General features: G+C 38.2%; 1 protein-coding gene across 1 annotated transcript; it reads left to right on the top strand.

The window, feature by feature from the left end:
- The first annotated feature begins 1,718 nt into the window (after positions 1 to 1,718).
- Positions 1,719 to 19,224, top strand: slc27a6 (solute carrier family 27 member 6). Its single transcript, XM_027016148.2, has 10 exons — positions 1,719 to 2,325; positions 4,202 to 4,411; positions 6,247 to 6,405; positions 9,689 to 9,813; positions 12,157 to 12,351; positions 15,343 to 15,433; positions 15,798 to 15,996; positions 16,356 to 16,453; positions 17,188 to 17,318; positions 17,658 to 19,224. Exons 1-10 carry the CDS (start codon positions 1,839 to 1,841, stop codon positions 17,832 to 17,834), a joined length of 1,872 nt encoding a protein of 623 aa, XP_026871949.2. The 5' UTR covers positions 1,719 to 1,838; the 3' UTR covers positions 17,835 to 19,224.
- The last annotated feature ends 400 nt before the right edge of the window (positions 19,225 to 19,624 follow it).

Below are 19,624 nucleotides of genomic sequence, written 5' to 3'. Positions count from 1 at the left end.
CCCAACATTGAGTTACGTTCTCAACAAACATTTTCGGCAATGTAGCTTGTTGCAGCTTGTTGCCGTTTTTTAACCTGTAATCTCAAGCAGATTTTGACAGAAAATATGTGCGTCATTTGTAAATAAAATATTTTGAAATTAAAAAAACACCGGTTTACAGAGAAACTAGACAAACTATATAACCATATTGTTATTATTACTTGTTACAACCTGCTTCACAGGTCAAAATCGGCTGCCCTATTGGTGTCGCACATCATAATATTTAAGATGGCCCGATTAAACACAACTGTTTTCCTATTATTAAGGACACAGCACCCACTGTAACTTCCTATTTACTTGTTTAGTTCTGCGAAGAAAACTATACTAAGAAAAAGGTGTCGCGTATCTGAACTAATTTGGCTAACGTACATGATACATGATTCATTGTATTTACTAGCACACCAGAGTTCCCAAGTTCCTAGGCTAGGACTTGATCACTTTTGCTGAAAGATTTTCCAGTTTATTTATTCTGTGTATATGTCAGAAATATTTTTTTTTCCCTTTTTGTCAGTAGTCCATTACGTATGGAATTATTCCAAAATTCCATTACAGTATGAATTTTCTAATCAGAGTCGTCTGGTCAGCTGGGAATAAACAACAAAACAAATAAAACATGGATTAAACGTTATAACTATATCGGACTACTATATAGAATATCTATATAGTTCTACTATATATAACTATATAGACTACGGCCAAAAAACCAACAACATTACAGTGGCAATTTCCAAAGGTACCTCGATGCCTTCAATTCGTGTCAGGAAATATTTTATTTACTAGATGAGCGCATGTGAACGCCACCACAACGTCGTATGTACTAATGGGGAAACTTGGATTTTTCGATAAGGCCCGACTTTCAGAGTTAGGGGCGTGTCAGTAACAATACTGACATTACTAGCAGGTAAAGATCTTAGCGCTTGTTTTGCATGTTAACTGTACAGTTTAAGCGTATATACATTTTGTGCACAAAATAAAACAAAATTACAAACAATGGAGTTTTCTCATGGATTCCATTTTCCCCCGACCAAAAAAATACTTGATGTAAGTACCATATCCTAATTACGACTTCCGAGCTAGTAAGTAGGAATTTCCGAGGAGGACATAAGGCAGCAAAAGCATCTTTTTGTATCCAGTAAAGTAACAGGCTGTAATGGCGGATCTGAACCACTAGAGGTCAGAAAAACCCACATTTCTTCACATGGAATACATGCGCACAGAAGCCTCGAAGTACAAAACCCCCATCTGTTGAAGACTTATATATTGAAATGTTATTAGGCTAAACTTACGGCTAGATGTTTAATTACTAAATATAAAATTACCAAGGGACTACAATTGGGCTATGACGCACCATTTCATCAACAACATCAATATAGTACTGCAATAGTAGAAAAAAAAAAGCATTTTAGCAGGTCTTTGACCTCGTGCCCTGCATGTTATAGAGTGTATTGGACTATGGTATTTAAGATTGAAAGTGAACATTTGTATTAACATATTTTCTCAATTTGCTATCCTATGCGTGGCCTCTGGAAAGAGAACCACGGTCTACTCACAAGCGCCTGCGTCGATAAACACAAAGTTAAACACATGGCACACTGGAGGACGCGCCCCTTTCACGGGCTGCCCGTACAACAGCATCACGTGATGCATATTTGATCAATTTTGCATGCGTTCATCAGAGGCACAGTATTTAAGTGACGTATTCGCCTGAGACGTAGTTATGTTTGGTGTTCAGTAGTTGTGTTTTATGGTCTCGCTTTGCTTGTGTATTTAAAGGGTTGGTTGATTACTAAGGCAGAGTCATGCTTTTCTCGCTAACATGGTTAACATCTCTTCTTGCGGGTATTGTATTTGCGCATATCACACAGCGTCTATGTTTCCCATATTTCTGGAAAGACCTCGTCTATTTGATTAAAGTGATTAGATATGGAGCTCGGTTAGAATTCTACAAAAGGACTTCAAAAGTCTTGACCGTAATAGACAGGTTCGTTCAAGAAGCGCGACGGTCTCCGAACAAACCGTTTTTAATTTACGAAGGCATAACTTATACCTACAAGGAAATAGACGAACGTAGCAACAAAGTGGCGCAAGTATTAGATCAATACGGGGCCGTGAAAAAGGGGGTCACAGTCGCGCTACTGATGAACAACGAACCCGATTTCATCTCTGTCTGGTTTGGACTTAGCAAACTGGGATGTGCTGTGGCTTTCCTCAACACAAACATCAAATCAAGGTCCCTGCTACACTGTTTCAACTGTTGCGGAGCCAAATTGCTGGTTGTTGGTACAGGTAAACAAAATTAAACCGTTGCAAATCATGTTGCAAAACCTAATGCAGGATAACCATTGGTTATTGTTTTAATAACCGTCTAGATTGTTTCAAATTTGAAACCTGGCCAGCCAAAAGACATAGCCTACACTGTGTTTAGCCCCCAAGCCGCGCAGAAGTTGGGTTACTCATCTATTGCTCCATTGTAGTTTGGACTGCCTTGCTAAAAAATACAGAAGGGATCGTTTCGTTTTGTTGATTGTTTAATTACGCAGTTTTTTGTTGCTTAAACTTGTATTGTGTGGGGTGGTTGTCTTACGAGGTCTGATCTGAGACGAGACGGCTTCACAATAGAAACTGTCCAGGTCAGTCTAATAGACAAGTTCGGATCGAGGCTTATCTCCGTTTGTACTATCAATTTAGTAGTAGCTTTATTCTCTCTTACAGGCTGTTGGTTGTAATAGTAGTTAGTTAATCAAGACTGCAGTAAAGTTCTTCACTGACGCTCCACTTCCGAAACTACTGGTAAATAAAACTAGTTCAAATTGGTTGCCAAATGTAGTCATGATTACTTTATTTCTTTGGCTAATTAGCTCTTAATTACATTTCTTAATTACAGACTGTAACGATCTTTCACCATGCACAGCTTGTCAGCAACATTCTATTCCAGTCATCACTGGTCAGTTTTTGTCCACAGGACCACTGATCAGATATTATTTGTGTGATCAGATATTTTTGGATGGCATTTTATTCACAACACAGCGGTGACTGTCATGATAATACCACTGTGATAGATGGTAGGCTAATAAGAGCTGCTGGAGACCTTACATGTATCAGTGTCACTGCTGAGTTTGTCAAAATATATGCAACAGTTTTCCTGTAGCCAGAAACTGACCAACGATGAAGAGTTGGATGCCTGCTTACAAATTGTGTATGGCAACAGATGAGCTATATGCACCAACTGTATAGGTGTTTCTAATAAATAGATGTTTCTAAGAAACAGCAGAGGTTCACACTCAGTTGCTACAAGCTGTGTTAGTCTCCATATATCTACTCCCTTTATACTGTCAACACAGGTCTTCTGCTCAGGAAATAGAGCCCTGGAGCCCATGCCAGAATAGGTGGCAACTCCAACCACACATCTCCGGCCACACTTTAAAAAACACAGCAAAGTCGGTGAAAGAAGATTTTGCATAAGTTCGTTGAGGAAGTGAATTTCCAAGCATTTTTCTCGTTCTGCATTCTTTTCCCCTATCTGAGGCTTGTGCTCAGTTTGACCCCTGTGGGATAAATCTTGTTCTGAGCGCAGAGAATGTTGTGTGTGTGTATACTGTATGTAATGTTTGACAGGATATTCTGTGGGTGGAGTAAGTTTCAGCCTAATGTGTAGAATTCTGTGTAGAATGTGTAGAAGAGCTTATCTGTATGGTTCAGATTTCACTCCAAAAGACATTGTTTATCCCTTTCCTTCATGAATAAATATTATTAGCTTCTATACTTTATAGTCATGCGATAAACATTGTGTAGTCTGAGAAAATTTATATATTTCCATAGAAATATTTTTACTTATTTTTGCTTCATGTCAGCTTTATGTATGGCTGAGTAGGAGTGAACCTGGTCGCTTTCATAAATAACCTCGTATTAATGTCTCAACTTAATTTTTTTTTTTCAAAGCATATAGATAGCTATTTTACAAAAGTAGGGGTTGAAGACTGTATTATGCGAGATGTGATCCTATGAAATATTATATTGCTCATTACCCATTACCTTTCCTATTAGAAAAATTCATTTTCACGACAATGTAAAGCCATGCAAGCTTAATAACATAATAAATGTAGACATCAAGTATGGTTTGTACATTCACAAAAATCACATTCCCGTGTTTGCTCTGTTACAGACCTGTTGGACAGCTTGGAGGAAATTCTGCCTAATCTACAGGAGGACAATATCTCAGTATGGGCCATGAAGAAGCAGATCTCCCACCCTGGGGTACACACTTTACTGGACAAGGTGGAGCAGGCCTCACATGAGCCTGTGGCAGCTGAACGCCGCACTGTCACCTCGCTCAAGACGGCCACACTTTACATCTTCACTTCAGGGACCACTGGTGCGTAAAAAACACAGACGAATCAATCGGTAACCAATCAAAATCATGATTTTTGGTCTAAATATGAAGTTCGAAGTCACCTGATATTTATTGATTTTGTGCGATGAGAACCAGTTACTAACACAAAAATCTCAAAAGGAAAATTCAGACTCTCACACTTTGAGTTGAGGTTTGCTAAGACAGGTTGGGCATCTTTTGACACAGTTTGTACTGTACTGTAACTGAACCTTATTATGTTTTTGCTTATTGAATAATAATTCTATTCGTCTTGCCAGGAAGTTGAATAAATCCCCCAATTTCACTGATCGTCGCACATATAGGAGCAAATATACTTTGCGACTTAACTGTTTGGTACGGTAATTAGATCCCCTAGTGATTCTGAATCACTGGGATCTGTACAGACACAGTTAGGTCATTAAGTCCTTGTAAAAATTACCCTGTGCCTTGAGATAAGCTTTCTCTGCCTCTGACCATTGTAGATATGTGATTTCAAGAATATGATGCCTCAAAGGGATTTATGAAAAATAAACTCTTTATTTTTCTCCCAAGCAAGATCACTGAAAAATGAACAAACCCAAAGCGAGCCACACTGCTGTAGAGATGGACTTCGGGTCCTCCTTATGCAATCTTGGCTCTGTTTATTTATTTTTTTATTAACTGGGTATGATCTCATGAAAAGTGCCTAAATCTGAACTTTAGATTCAGTCCTGCTATATCTTTATCAACATATTTGAGTATTTTTTTTTTCTAATGTTTATTTAGAAATCAGGTGACATTAACCTTTTTTTGCAAACATTTGTAATGACATGGTTTCTACTTGTCTAAGGTAAAATCCAGCCATGAAAAGCATAGATCATGTGATTAAAACTACAGCTTGACAGCATAGCTGACGAAGGAATCCATTCATAACAGTTCTTCCTTCTCCTAGTTCTGTAATTGTGTATGAGGCTTGAACACATATGTCCTATTTAGAGCGGTGAGTATTTTTAGTCCAAAGCAACCTCTTCATGAGAGTGATTCTGGGATGCAAGCAAACAGCAGGCCTTTCGTTCAAGGCCTGGTTGTAACAGAAAGCACTCACATCTCAGAGGAGTTGTGTGTTTCTCTGGGATACTCCCTAAAAAACCCTCAGTCTTCAGCAGTAATTTACGGCTTATTTTCTTAATCATAAACGATATATGAAAATAAAAATTTGCAAGCCTTTATTTAAGAAAACAATAAATCTGAATAAATATCAAAGTTTTTTTCCTTTCTGTTATGTTAATGCTGCAATTGTGTTGTAGGGATGAATTGGCCAATTCAAAGCAAAGCAGTGTTGTCTGTAATATTGCATTGTTATTAACACATTCTTGTCTCCCTGAATATATTCCAAGCATATATTCTTGTCTTCTTTTGCCATGACAAAGTGATTGTGTGAAAACTTATCTCTTGAAAGGTTCTGAATCCCTGGGAAGACAGGAGTACTGATGAGTTGACACAGGCTTCAACTGAATTTTTCAATTTATTCAGAACTGTCAATTGAGACTGACATTGCTAGGGTCTTAAGATATGATATCCTGTCATTTTCTATCAACATAGGGTTGAGTCTTATGTCATCATTTACCCCTTTGTGGATCATTTATTTTATTTCATTTTATTTTATTTGGAGAATATTAATACGGGCCCATTTTAAAATGTCTGTTTCAGAGTGAACATGTTACTTTTGAACTGCTTTGGAACAAAACTAAGTCACATGCATGCCATCAGAACTTGTCTTCATAACCTTTCATCAACTTTTCTTCTAAGTTGTAATATAGTGTCTATTGATTAATTCTTTAATTCTTTAACTTTTATAGGGTTACCAAAAGCTGCAGTCATCTGTCATTTGCAATCTCTAAAGGCAGCAGGTGGGCTCTGGGCATATGGCGGCACATCAGAGGATGTGATCTACACACCACTGCCTCTCTACCACACTGCAGCCTCTCTCATTGGTATTGGAGGCACCATAGAGTTAGGTAATGATTCAACATCACAAGAATGCACCCATTACTTCTTGTAAGAACCTTATGAGGGTAGTAGTTAAGTTGTGATGATTACTATAGTATACCTAGAATCTACAGCTTCTCTTCTGGCACATTTAGCAGTTGCTTGGTCAAGTAGTATGCATTTAGTATTTTTCTTTGAAGAAATTGAGTATATTATCAGCAGGCACATTTTAGAGTATATTGTGATACTCAGGGGTTTGTACTTATGTCCTGGATTTCTCAAAAGTCTCAACTAGAAGTGGCAACTATCCTGTCAAAAACTGATGTTTAATTACTCAAATAGATCACTCAAATAAGTTGAATTGAACACGGAATCGAACTTTTTCAGTACTGAATTGGAATTTCAAGGTCTGAGTATAAGGCTCATATCAATTGTCAGCAGTCGGCAGAGTCAGCAGTGTTTTCTTGCACTGGCATTTTGTTGAATGTCAATTCGAGTTAAATATTTTTAAAGAGCTTTTTACAACGCACGTCGTCACAATGTAGCTTTACAAATGTACGGGCCCAGGACCCTAATGAGCAAGCCACTGGTGACAGCGGAAAGGAAAAACTCCCTGGGCAAGTTTAAGGAAGAAACCTTGGGTGGAAGAAGACTCAAGAGGGAACCCATCCTCCTTGGGCAGCCCAGTCTTTTACAGCACATGTAGCTCTAATAGAGACCTGATTCTCAGCTGTTTTGAAATGCTCCTAAAGTAACTTAGCATTGAGTCACTATTCTGTCACTATTCTTAAGTTTTAAAGTGCCAGATGGTGGCAGCACATTTTTGTTCAAGGCAGAAGGCCCCCACCCCCCAGGTTGCTCACTCAGCCTGCGTTAGATGTAACCCTGTCCAGTGATCACTAGCAGTCTGACACCATATGTACTTAGTGATAATGGGCCGGATTCCTAAAACTTCACCGCACCATGCCACGCAAAATGTTCAACACGGTACTTAATTCTTATTCATAAAGTTACCGTGGTGGTAATTTGCTCATTTATCTATTACATTATCTCACATTAACCCAGCACTAAATTTACCTGTGCCCTAGGTGAAATCCATATATATCAAAGACATTTTATTGCATAGCTATTTAATGTTAATGTCACGTTAAATCTGGCAGTAGGTTTTATGAATTTAAACCAATGTATCTAAGCCTCAAACTGACTAACAAGCTAGTAACATATCCGGTTTTCCTTATGTATGTACATTAGACTAGGTTCAGCTGTTAACAACTGACCTACAGTGAACTCAGCTGTCTGGGTCACTGACTTTAGTGTCTACTTCAGCCTGTTTCCAGTTAATGCAGGACATTGTTGTTTTATCTAATAACAAAATGTATTTACTTTTTAATAATCAGTACACTGTTAAATTTTTTTTCAAAGAAATCTGGGAAACTCTTCCCAAGTAACTCACTATGCCACATTTAATCTCTTTGAGGCCATTCAGCAGAAACATTAACATTAACATTTACATTTTTGGCATTGAGCAGACACTCTTACCCAGAGCGACTTACAAAAGTGCTTTGTCATTTACTCATAGAATGCATCCTAACCAGTACAGAAGTTTAGAGTCCAATGAAATAGAATACTGTTGAAATGCAGGGATCAATGCTGATATCTAGAAGTGCAAAATACACATCAGCTCTATCTCAGTCAACAATAAGTGCAATAAACAATATCAAACTATACGTGCTACAGTTTCAGTTACTCAACAGGTGCAGGATCACTGGTCATTCTAAATATTCCACAAATAGATAAGTCTTCAGTCTGCATTTGAAGACAGCAAGGGACTCTTCGTTCCACCATCTGGGACCAAGAACAGAGAATAGTCTCAATGCTTGTCTTCCATGAGCCTTGAAGCATGGTGTTTCATTCCAAGCGGTGCTTGAGTTTCGAAGTACTCAAGGTACAGATCTGGATTTGACCATTGCCACCATGTGTGGAGGGGCTGGTACACTTTTGGCTTTGTAGACAAGCATCAAGTTTTTAAATCTGATGCAGGCAGCTACTGGAAACCAATGAATGGAACACAGCAGTAGCAGAGTGAAGTGTGAACTTCGGAAGATTGAAGACTAGTTGTGCTGCTGTATTCTGGGCAAGTTGTACAGGTCTGAGGTCTAATGGCTCCTAGAGGAAGACCAGTAAGTAGTGAGTTGCAGTATTCTAGCTTTGAGATTAAAAGAGACTGCACATGCACCTGGGAAGCTACCAGTGAGAAAGGGCCAAAACCTTCATATGTTACAAATGAGAAATCTGCAAGACCGGGTCAGATTTGAAGCAGGAGTTGAGAATGACAACTGTTCATCCAAAATTCTGACAAGGCTATGAGCAGCTTCAGAAGGTGACACTCGGGAGGAACCTGTGAGGTCATGGTAAGGGTTGGGAGGTCCTGGGATGCACAGAAGCTTGGTTTTACTGGGGTTGAGCTTCAAATGGTGGGCTGTCATTTATGACAGACAAGCATGCTGAGATATGTCTGTGTGTCAGAGGGTGGGAAAGAAAGAATTAATTGGGTGTTGACAGCATAGCAATAGTAGGAGAAGCCATGAGAACATATATCACCAAGAGAACGAGTATAAAAATAAAAGAGAACAGGGCCTAATACTGAGTCCTGGGGAATACCGGTGGAGAGTCTACATGGATTGGATGTGGATCCTCCCTAAGTTACCTCCAGATAGGACTGGAACCATTTCCATGCAGAGCAAGTCACAAGGAGACTGGAGAGAACAGAGAGGAGGATTAGCTGTTTAGTGAAGAGTCTTTTATCAGTGATGCAAGCAGCTTGTCATTAATTACAGTGCATTTTACCATGACCCCCTTAATGTGATTATAAATATTTGATTGTTGACCAGCATAGAACATGTTTACCAATGTTTGTCAGTTTTATGTGCCCCAAAACTGAGACATGAATACAAGAGTGTGTTGAATGTAGAAAGTAATTGCTAGAGGTTTGCTAATGGCAAACCGGTATGTTTCTGAATGATTGAGTCACATATGTTCAATGCTGCCCCTGTTGAGAAAGCCATGGCTGTAGCCAAATGGCTGATCATTTGTAATAAATTCTAAAAAAACTGTGGCGTCACCATTGGCCATTTGAAATGTACTTAGTTACACTTCACAGATCTAAATGGACAAAATTAATTTTGCTTATATGACAGTGTATACATCAGTATTTTGTGCTGTGTAACATATTTAGCCTTGCATTGTTATATTACTCTTAAAAGCAAAAATGCTTGTTGCTTATCAACCTCTTCTTTTGTTTTTATGCTATAGGTGCAACGTGTGTTCTGAAGAAGAAATTTTCAGCCTCACAGTTTTGGAATGACTGCAGAAAGTATGATGTTACTATCTTCCAGTATATTGGAGAGCTGTGCCGTTATCTGTGCAATCAGCCCGAGGTACTGCACTGCTTAATGCCTAAATGTCTAAAGTGTAACCAGAATTGCCAGAATTCTGTTTTTCCAAGGACCTGGAGAGCACAGAATGTGTATCAGTGGGTTCTTTGTCTCTTTATTTTTCTCGTTATTTTCCCAACAGTTTTACCAGCTGCATATGGATCAACAGGCCAAGCTCAGCAGTTAAAGTTGTGGGCTATTAATTAGACGTTTGCTGGTTTCCCCTGTTCCACTGTTGCCAAGTTACCACTGATTAGCTCTCAATTGCTTGAATTGTGCTTTGTCACATTTATAATTTGCATTGGATAAATGTGTCTGTTAAATGTGGTCAGGACGGCAGCGAACCAAATACTGTATAACTGTGTGACAAGTGCTACACAGATTTTCATGTATTATTACATCAGCAAAGCACTTTGTTCTGATTAAATTGTTATATTTATTTAAATCTTCAAGTTTAGGTTGTGCAATTGGCAGCACAGACTCCTAAGTTCTGGATGGTGTGAACTAAGTTTCAGAAGCATGTCATGCGCAACCAAAAAATGTTTCAGCAGCATTTTTCACACATTGTTGCTAATGGTTGTTAGAGTGAATCAGAAAAAAACAACAAATTAGATGACTGGATATTATTACATCTAGGTCTTAGGAAGGTCAACAGTAAGACTATTTCTTCAGTAGACCTGTGCTATGTAACTGCACTTTAATGTCAATGCGTTAAAAGGGATTAGTAACCCTATACATCATTAGTGCGTAAGACTATGTGAAGTGCTGCTGTCACACCAGCAGGCTCAACCTGTGACAGTACACTGCACCCCTTCTATAACGGATCTCTGTCCCATTTCTTGGGTTGTTGCCAGCTCAGTGCGGGTTTCTCACAGAAAGGGCCTTTTGTTGGAACGACCCCATCTTGAGATAATGTCTATCTCTGTCTCCAGTATCGCTCTAAAAGAATTCACAGCCTCTCTGAAAGCTCTTCTTATTCCTGCCAGTTAACTCTCCTACCCTGCGGTGCACACATAACCCACAGCCTTAGGCACACTGAAACACACAGCCGAAGCTGTCATACAGGTAGAGCATGCATGATGTTAACCTCGCTTACTGCAGAGAAGCCACATGCGCTGCACACGAGGAAGCAGCAGGGAAGGGCTCTCCATGGGGAAACCTTACGGCTGAGCCTTTAGCCGAAGGGTGTATTTGTTTATTGTTTGAGTGTCAGCTAAAGATACAATCAGTGAGGAGAAAAAATCTCATAGTAACATGACTCCTATGAAAGAAATTGGCAATAGCCTTTTTTTTCAGTAGCCTCTGTTTTTATTTGAGTAAGGAAGAGTAATTTAGGTTTCCATTGTCAGGACTGACATGATGAAATGTACGTGTACTGTGAAGGGGGAGGGTTGTGTCCTGTTAACAGTGTGCTGGAGTGACTGGCTGCTTTTCTGAAGTCACGCTGAGTGCATGTGGGAAAATGCCTAAGGAACCTTGTGTGCAGGTGTTGTGACATAAACTGGACCTGGATCTGCTGGCCAAATTGGATTACAGACAGAGAGTGTTGTGTGCTCAAGAGTCACAGCGGCATTCTTTACATAAAATGCAGAAAGAAAAATAAAGGGTGACATTCGTATATATATGATGGATAATCATGTCGAGCTGATGAGTGGTCTTAGGGTTGGCAGGCAGGCAGAATGCGGGGCAAAAGAATTTGGTAAATTAGAATAGTCTTTTGCTGCTTGTCTCTGAGCCCCTTGCATGCTATCATGTATGATAATGTCCTGTTTCCTTTACAATGCTAACACACTCTAGTCTAATATGTCTTCAAAAATGTTATCACTTCTTTCATGTTTTTACTTTTCCTTGTTTGTGATCAGAAGTAACTACAAACATTCATGTTCATGATCACATGTGGAAACTACCACATGCCAATGTGAAATATTTCAAAACCTTTCATGACCAGTATCTATATAGTTTTTTTTCCCTGTTTCCTTTAGTGTGAACATGTTTTTTTTAATTAGTTCTTAGTTGTTTTTGTTTGTTATTATTTGTCATTAATGTTAATTCCCTAGATAGAACATGGACAATCATGAACAAGAACATCCTAAACATAAAAGATCCTGATTTGAATGCTGGTTGTAATCTGAAGCTAAAGTTTCATATGTGGTTGGAAGTTTCCTTTCGAATTAAAGGTTAAGTCACAAGCTAATTCCTCAAGGTATATGCTATATATCGGATGTAGATGAGCTTTTTAAAACCCTCTTAACAAATGTATTTGTTTGTAATAGTATAGGATTAGGATTCAGTATTGTATTTCATGATATGTTTGTGGGTATGGGTGTGTGTTGGCACTTTCACCAGGCTGAGAATGAGAAAGATCATAAAGTGCGTATGGGCGTGGGAAACGGCCTTCGTCCAGACGTATGGAAGGAGTTACATCGCCGATTCGGGGAGATCCGCATGTGCGAGTTCTATGGCTCCACTGAGGGCAACCTCTGCTTCATGAATCACATTGGCAAGATTGGAGCAGTTGGCCGCTGTAACTTCTTCTACAAGGTGAGTCTGGACTTTCTACATTAAGGTTGCCAGAGGTGTTTTTACAGAATATAAAGTTTAGAGTTCATTAGTCCTGGGTGAGGACATCTATTACTAGCAACACTGGGGTGCATACAGACATTTTAAATATTTTAGTTACTGTATGTGTCATGTATGTGCAGATGTCTGTATCTATATGTGTTTTAATATTGCATTATTACTTACAGGCTAGTGGTTAAGGTACTCAACTTGTAATTAGAAGGTTAACAGTGGAAGCCCCACCATTGCCTAGTTAACCCTCAGTTGCTCAAGTTGTATTCAGTCATAGTTGTAAGTTGCTATGGATAAAAAGTGTCAGGTAAATATATTAGCCTTACTCCTAAAGATGGCAATGAAGAATATAAAAATAGATATCTTTTAACATTTAGGCCCTTTTCCTAAATACACAGTAAATGGTAGTTTGACTAAACAAAACCCATAATTAAACTGGAAGAATTACAGTTTCATAAATTTATATCATAATGGGTTTTTTTATGTTTCTGTAAACATTATGATGTTTTTATATTATAATGTATTTTTATATTATATTATAATGTTCTATAATGTATATAGTATAGCCTATATAGCCATTTGTTATCTAAGCTATGTATTGTTTCTCTAGGAAAATCCTTCTTTAAAAAAAAATACACATTTTGAATGTGAGACCTTTCCCAACCCTTAGATGGGGTTTAGTGTCTATATGGCAACTATGCAAAAAGCTGCAGGTGTGTGAGAGTAGACTCAGAGGTCTGGGCTAGAGCCTGATGCACCATGTTGGTAGTCTCGTCCTTTTATTTAATCCTCTTCAAACATTATGTACAAAATATTAAGTAGGAAAAAAACAGAAGGCTTATGAAATACTGCTTCAAAAGTGTGAAGAAGACCAGGTCTGATTTGATTAGATCAAATCTTTGGAGTTTTTCATCTTAAAGTTTTTGGACCAGTAAAAACTTTGGCAGTCCCCTTTAATTCCATAAGCACACTGCATTACCCATGTGACACCGCTCAATACAAATGTAAATTTGATCAACAGCATATGTTCCAGAGTCCATTCAACAGGCTGGTGATCTGGTATCACTGTTCGAAATTAAATGGCAGTTCCCAAGTATTTTAACAAATCATGCTCTCTTCAGTGAAATCATGAACTCAAATCAAATCATGCTCTCTAAGGTTTTGTCATTTACAAGCATAAATCTGAATAATCCAGAAGTGGTTGGAGAGGCCAGACTGACATACTAAGAAGGAGGCGCCTTGGTGAAGCATAGTCTATGGCGTATGAAAACACTTATTGTGCTCATTGAATAGACAGTGTTCCAGTGCAACAGACTGCAACAGTTTATCGGTGTTTATGAAAGTGAAATGAGAGAATGGTGGGTGTGTTTACTAATCAGTTCATAACATCACTTTTTCAGTACTGTATGAAGAGATGAATGTTTCTCTTGATTTTTAAGAGAGCGCTGTTATGTCATTTCTGAAATGTTGTTGTGTATACATAAAGGCGGGAATTTCGAATATGACCGATCTCATCAACTTGTTGGACTCAATTATGGAAAATGTAAAGGAACCAAAGGGTAACATATACTGCTGGATATTTGCCATAGATGCTATTTTGAAAGACACTCTGCACACCTTGCAAAGAGCATTACTATTTTGAGAAATACAATTACGTTACACATGTCAAAGTAAATCCTTGTCTCTTATACACAGAACTGAATGATTAAGTGCATATATTTGTTTTGATTTTTATCTTTTGCTTTAACAAGTCGACTGATTTGTAGAATTACTCTCTTAATCATGTATGTAGTAAAATGTAATGATTTAGTTATTCCAGAGAAGGAGATCACAGAATAACTGTGTTGGCCTGATCTGATAGCGCCTGCCCCTGTTTCAACACATTTATGAGAAAAAAAAGATTTTTGAAGGCCAAATGTTGATTTTATGAAGAGCGTAATTTTGCTTGACCTTTAATTTGATGAATAAATTAAATAAAACCATAGACCACTGGTATTATCTAATGCACTGGGCAACCAGTTTGAACTTTTTGTTTTGCAATGTAAAACAGATGTACTATTATTGTAGATTTTATGATGAATTCAAATCTGGTTTTATAATCTTTCTATCACACATGGTTTTTAAGTGAAAGTGACAGGGCAATTAAGTTTTACATTATTTATTTAAGTAATAAGTATTACTTATTCATAAATAAAGTTGTTATTAAACTTAAAACATGTAGAAACCTAGTTCTAAAATGTACATATAAAAGTACATATGATTTTTGACTATATTTGGCCTCAGGAACATCTCTCTACAGTGTCCAGCAATAGTCTGCCAGCATACAGGGGATCCACTTTCCTTGGTACTGCCTTTCCATATGACATACTGTTGTGCAAGTATACTGTAACAAAAAATAAACTATGGTTGATATAGAATTTCTGAAAATATATTTGTAGTCAATGTGCAAAAATACATAAGTATTTTTTTGCAGTAAGCAAAAGCATTGTTAACCAGTTATATAATTCAACCTGTCTCATGGTAAAAAAGCAATTTACAAGCCATTCTAAGCCATTTGTGTATTTCGGGTGGTTCAGTGAGTAAGGTACTTGACTAGTAATCCAAAGATAATCAGTTCCAGCCCTACCACAGCCAATTTGCAACTGTTGGGCCCCTCATCAAGGCTCTTATCCCTCAGTTGCTCAAATCATCTTCAGTCATAATTGTAAGCTGCTTTGGATAAAAACATTAGCTAAATGAATAAGTGCTGAGAGTACTTGTTTGCAGCTTTCTTGAACAAATATGACAGGCTAATTGGCGCCATCTGCTGCTGTGAATGTATAATGACATTTCTAGTCATTAAATATATGTCTGTTGCATTTATTCCAGGTCTAATTTTTAGAAAACAACAACTTCGGGAAAAACACTGTTATACTGGACCCATGTAGGAATGTTATAATTTATGTTTTTATTGTTCTGCAGCTTCTGTTAAAGTACAACTTGGTGCAATATGACATGGTGAAAGATGAGATTGTGAGAAATGAAAAGGGTTTCTGTGAGCATGTTAAGCAAGGTAAGAGTATGCAAGCATTGTTTTTTTGACTACCTTAAAAAACACCTATCCAGATGACCATCCAGTATACTTAATTTGGACAACTCATAGCAAAAGGGGTGGTGAAACTGGGAATGTACAGTCGTATGTCATGTCCTTGTCAAATTATACCAAAGTGTATTCTGTACTGGTGCACAGTATATTTTGCAGTTTCACTATACTGGAAAAAAAACAACAACATAAAATTTCTAAATTTTGTAGCACCTTAAACAATGGAGTTCAGAATATCAAATGACTCAAATAATCAAACACCCACAGAATCAATCAACTTAGTATTTGTTCTTCTAGTGAGGCAGTTTTCTAAATCTCATTTGTTTTTCCGCAGGTGAGACGGGACTGTTGTTGTGTAAGATCAATTCCCAGAGTCCCTTCTTTGGTTATGCTGGGAACAAAGAGCTGACTGAGAACAAACTCTTAAGGAATGTTTTTGTCAAAGGAGATGCCTATTTTAACACAGGAGACCTGATGGTTGAAGACCAGGAGGATTTTATCTGCTTTAAGGACCGCGTTGGTGATACTTTTAGGTAGGTAGAGAGCTTTACCCTGTGTGTTGAGAGAGAGAACTTCAGCACACTGCTATTAGCTTAAATAAGAGTCGGATTACTTGTGCAAGACTCCCTCTTGTGCTTTACAACAAACCTGATCCCATGTTTTATGCCTGAGTGAGACAATCTATAATCAGACCCTTAGTGCATCTTTATAACCTTATTTACCTAGGTCAGGTAAAATCTGACATTAGATCAGGGCACTTAGATGATTGAAGCATACCACATTCTGTGACCCAGAAGAAACTGTCCTCTACTTGAATGTGCTCAGTAACTTTCTGGCCAGTTCATCCAATTGTGGGCTTTGGCCAGTCATGCTAACATGATGTCATTTTCAGATGGAAAGGTGAAAATGTGGCTACTACTGAGGTGACAGAGCTTCTGGGATTGCTGGACTTTATTCAGGAAGCCAATGTGTATGGCGTGGAGGTTCCAGGTATTGGTTGTGAACAAGATCACATAGTAAACAAATAGCATTTATTACTCATGCATACAGTTTTCATTCATGGTGGGGTCATAATACAGAGAGGCAGCACAAAAAACCCTGAAATACTCAACATAAGTATTGATACAACCCGGTCGTATTTTTAAACAAAATGCTTGCCAAGTATCAACATATTGGAAGCGAATGATGCTGTTTTCTTTCACCTTAGTGCTGCCATATTTTTATGACATATAATGCCAATCCAGGTAAACAAAGTATACCAGGACACATGCTCAATCAGTTGCAATCATTAGGGTTTATAGCATTGAATTTAGTGATTATACTGGTCTCTACACAATGTTTTCCACTGGAAAGAGTTTTTAAAATCTCACGTTGGTTACATTTTAGGCCAGTGGTGGTCTTTGCAAAAGCAGGCAAAAATCTTTTGTCATCAAATGGTGTATAAAAAGGATTTCGTATTCTTAGTACTCATATTGCTGACTATATGACACATTTCATATGGAGCCCAAGATTTCACTATTAAAAATAATAAACGAGAACTGCTGAATCTTCTAAGGTTGTAATAATATTAGTAATATTTATATTAACAGTAAGTACAGAACTGGCCTTATGTCTGACTGCGTTAACTCAGTAATGATATGGTATTTCAGAAGGGTAAAATGAAAGCGTTTTAACATCTCTGCAACCCCCCCCCCCCCCCCCCCCCCCCACACACACACACACAGGTCACGAGGGTCGGGCAGGCATGGCAGCTGTAATTGTGAGGCCCGGCTGCTCGTTCGATGGGAAGAAGTTGTTCAACATCACAACAGCATACCTGCCCAGCTATGCTCGACCTCTTTTTATTCGAATACAGGTAGATACAGTTAGCAGCTTTAACCCAAACCTCTGTGTCCAGTTATACATATGTCAAAGACTTTATGCATCAGTTCACTAAAACCCTTTCAAATGTTTAAAGGATGACTCTCTTCCAAACAAGATGTATAAATAGTACAAAACAGAGTATTATAAATACTCAAGGATAAATACTCAAATACTTTTTATACGTTTATTTGTGTTTGCTGCTCACCACCACCACCCCTCCCCCACCATTTCAAATCTATAGACCTGGAAAGGGCATCAAGCACAACATGGCAGGAAAATAAAGTCTTAAAGTGTCTCATATTTCAAACGTCTTGTTCCGCTGTCTGTTTAGGAGACTATGGAGATAACAGGCACATTCAAACAGCAGAAGTTCCGTCTGGTGCGGAGTGGATTCAACCCTTCCACCATCACTGACCCGCTCTACTTTGTGGACTACAATGAGCAGTGCTACATTCCCCTCACAGACTCTGTCTATGAAAGCATAGTGTCAGGCCAGCGGAAGCTTTAGCTCTTAAAGAGCAAAGGGATCTATTACAGTACCAGAGCAGAAGCCCGAATCCATGCTGTCACAAAGGGAGGGCCTGATTCTGCCCAACTCATTTATAGTGTTGTATATTTGATGGCCCCTGAAAGCAACCCAAGATGGATGCCAACCTAAATAATGAATCACTTCCTATTTTGTGAGCATTTCACATGGACAGGCAGTGGTTAATAATAAATTAGAGAGATTTGATAAGTTGCGTAACCTTTGTGGAGCGCAAGTGAGCCTGATTGCTAGCATAGAGCATGAACAGATGGCAGAGTGGTTCGTCTGAATCTTGCCATGGCCCACCTGGTGTCAGGTTCCCCTTATTCCCCAGACATTGTCTGCCTGTCTGGCTAGTGTGATGCAGAAGGGTAGTTGACCACAGACACGAATGCATAACAATCCACTTTAATTTCACCTTTCGCTGGCTTCCCTTTGAGTCAGTTTCTCCAGTGTTTCCCTACCAGCGCCGATCATTTCAACACAGAAAACCCTCACCAGCAAAAAAACAGAAATCTGAAACTAGACTTCCAGTATATTTAAAGCTACAGTCTGTAATTACATACCTATGTACATATTTATATGTGCATTGTTTGGAGGTATTTCCTTTTGTATACATAAGGACCCAAGAATAACTTCGCAACATACTGTGGACTCTTTAAAACTGAGCAGGGCAATTTGCTTTCAAGCCCTTCTAACAGTGGTCATGCAGATCAAGGAAAGGCTTTAATGACTTTGTTGTAAACCACAGAGTGTATCTTTAAATAACTCTTCTTCCTGTGTTCATGAAGGTTAACTTGTCTATTGCTATAAGCTGCTGTGATAGTGGGTAACATCCCTGCCTCTCCTGTGGGGAGATAAGAATTCAGTCCCCCTTATCTGGGTAAGTGCACCATGCTATACCAATAGTTAGTCCTTGTGCAGGACTCCTAACACTGCATTTGCCTACCTCATGTAACAATTGAAACTGAAATTTACTCTGGGTAAAAGTGTTTGCTAAATATAAATGAAAGCCTGGTCTGTGCAGACCCTATGAATTCAAAGCCACACACACACACACACACACACATACTCACACACAAAGGCTGTACTTGTTCCTGTTGTGCAATTTAAAGCAGAAATACTTGTTGATAGTTTGCTTTTTAACTCCAGAAGCCATTATTTCTTTTAATTTAAACCACTCAAATACAAAGCTAAATAATATTTCTTTATAACTGCCTTTAAAAGTACATGCAAATACACTATGATTAAAAATGCATTAACTGTATCTGTATTATATACATTATGCTGTTTTATATAAACAGTATGCCTTTTTTTTTATCTGCATGTACAGTATTATCAAAAATTAAAATGCATATACACATGTAATAAATTCAACAGTACAAATTTCCCTCAGGTATGTGTAATTCAGATTGTATTTTTACCATAGTACATTAGCTGACAGATAAGCTACAATGTGAGAGCGCTTCACTGCTTATATTGAGGCCTGAAATCTGTGTTTATCTCAAATATGGTTGATTTTCATTTTTTTTTTTTTATTACTTTGGTGACAAATGACAAATGTTGTGAGAGCTGTCCTGGAATCATGTATTTCATACATTTAATCGCTATAGAGACCCCATTATGATGGTGAATATGTTAATTGAAATTAGCTGAAATTAACTGCCTTTAAACAACGCATAAGAGAAGTAAAGCAAAAATAGCACTGGCAGTGAAGCTCGACGCTTGTAAACACAGCAGAGGTAGGAACCGCAGCGGCAGTGAACATAGCA

This window comes from Electrophorus electricus, chromosome 17 (assembly GCF_013358815.1).
Source record: "Electrophorus electricus isolate fEleEle1 chromosome 17, fEleEle1.pri, whole genome shotgun sequence".
Taxonomy (NCBI): domain Eukaryota; kingdom Metazoa; phylum Chordata; class Actinopteri; order Gymnotiformes; family Gymnotidae; genus Electrophorus; species Electrophorus electricus.
This window is presented reverse-complemented; position numbering and strand designations above follow the sequence as displayed.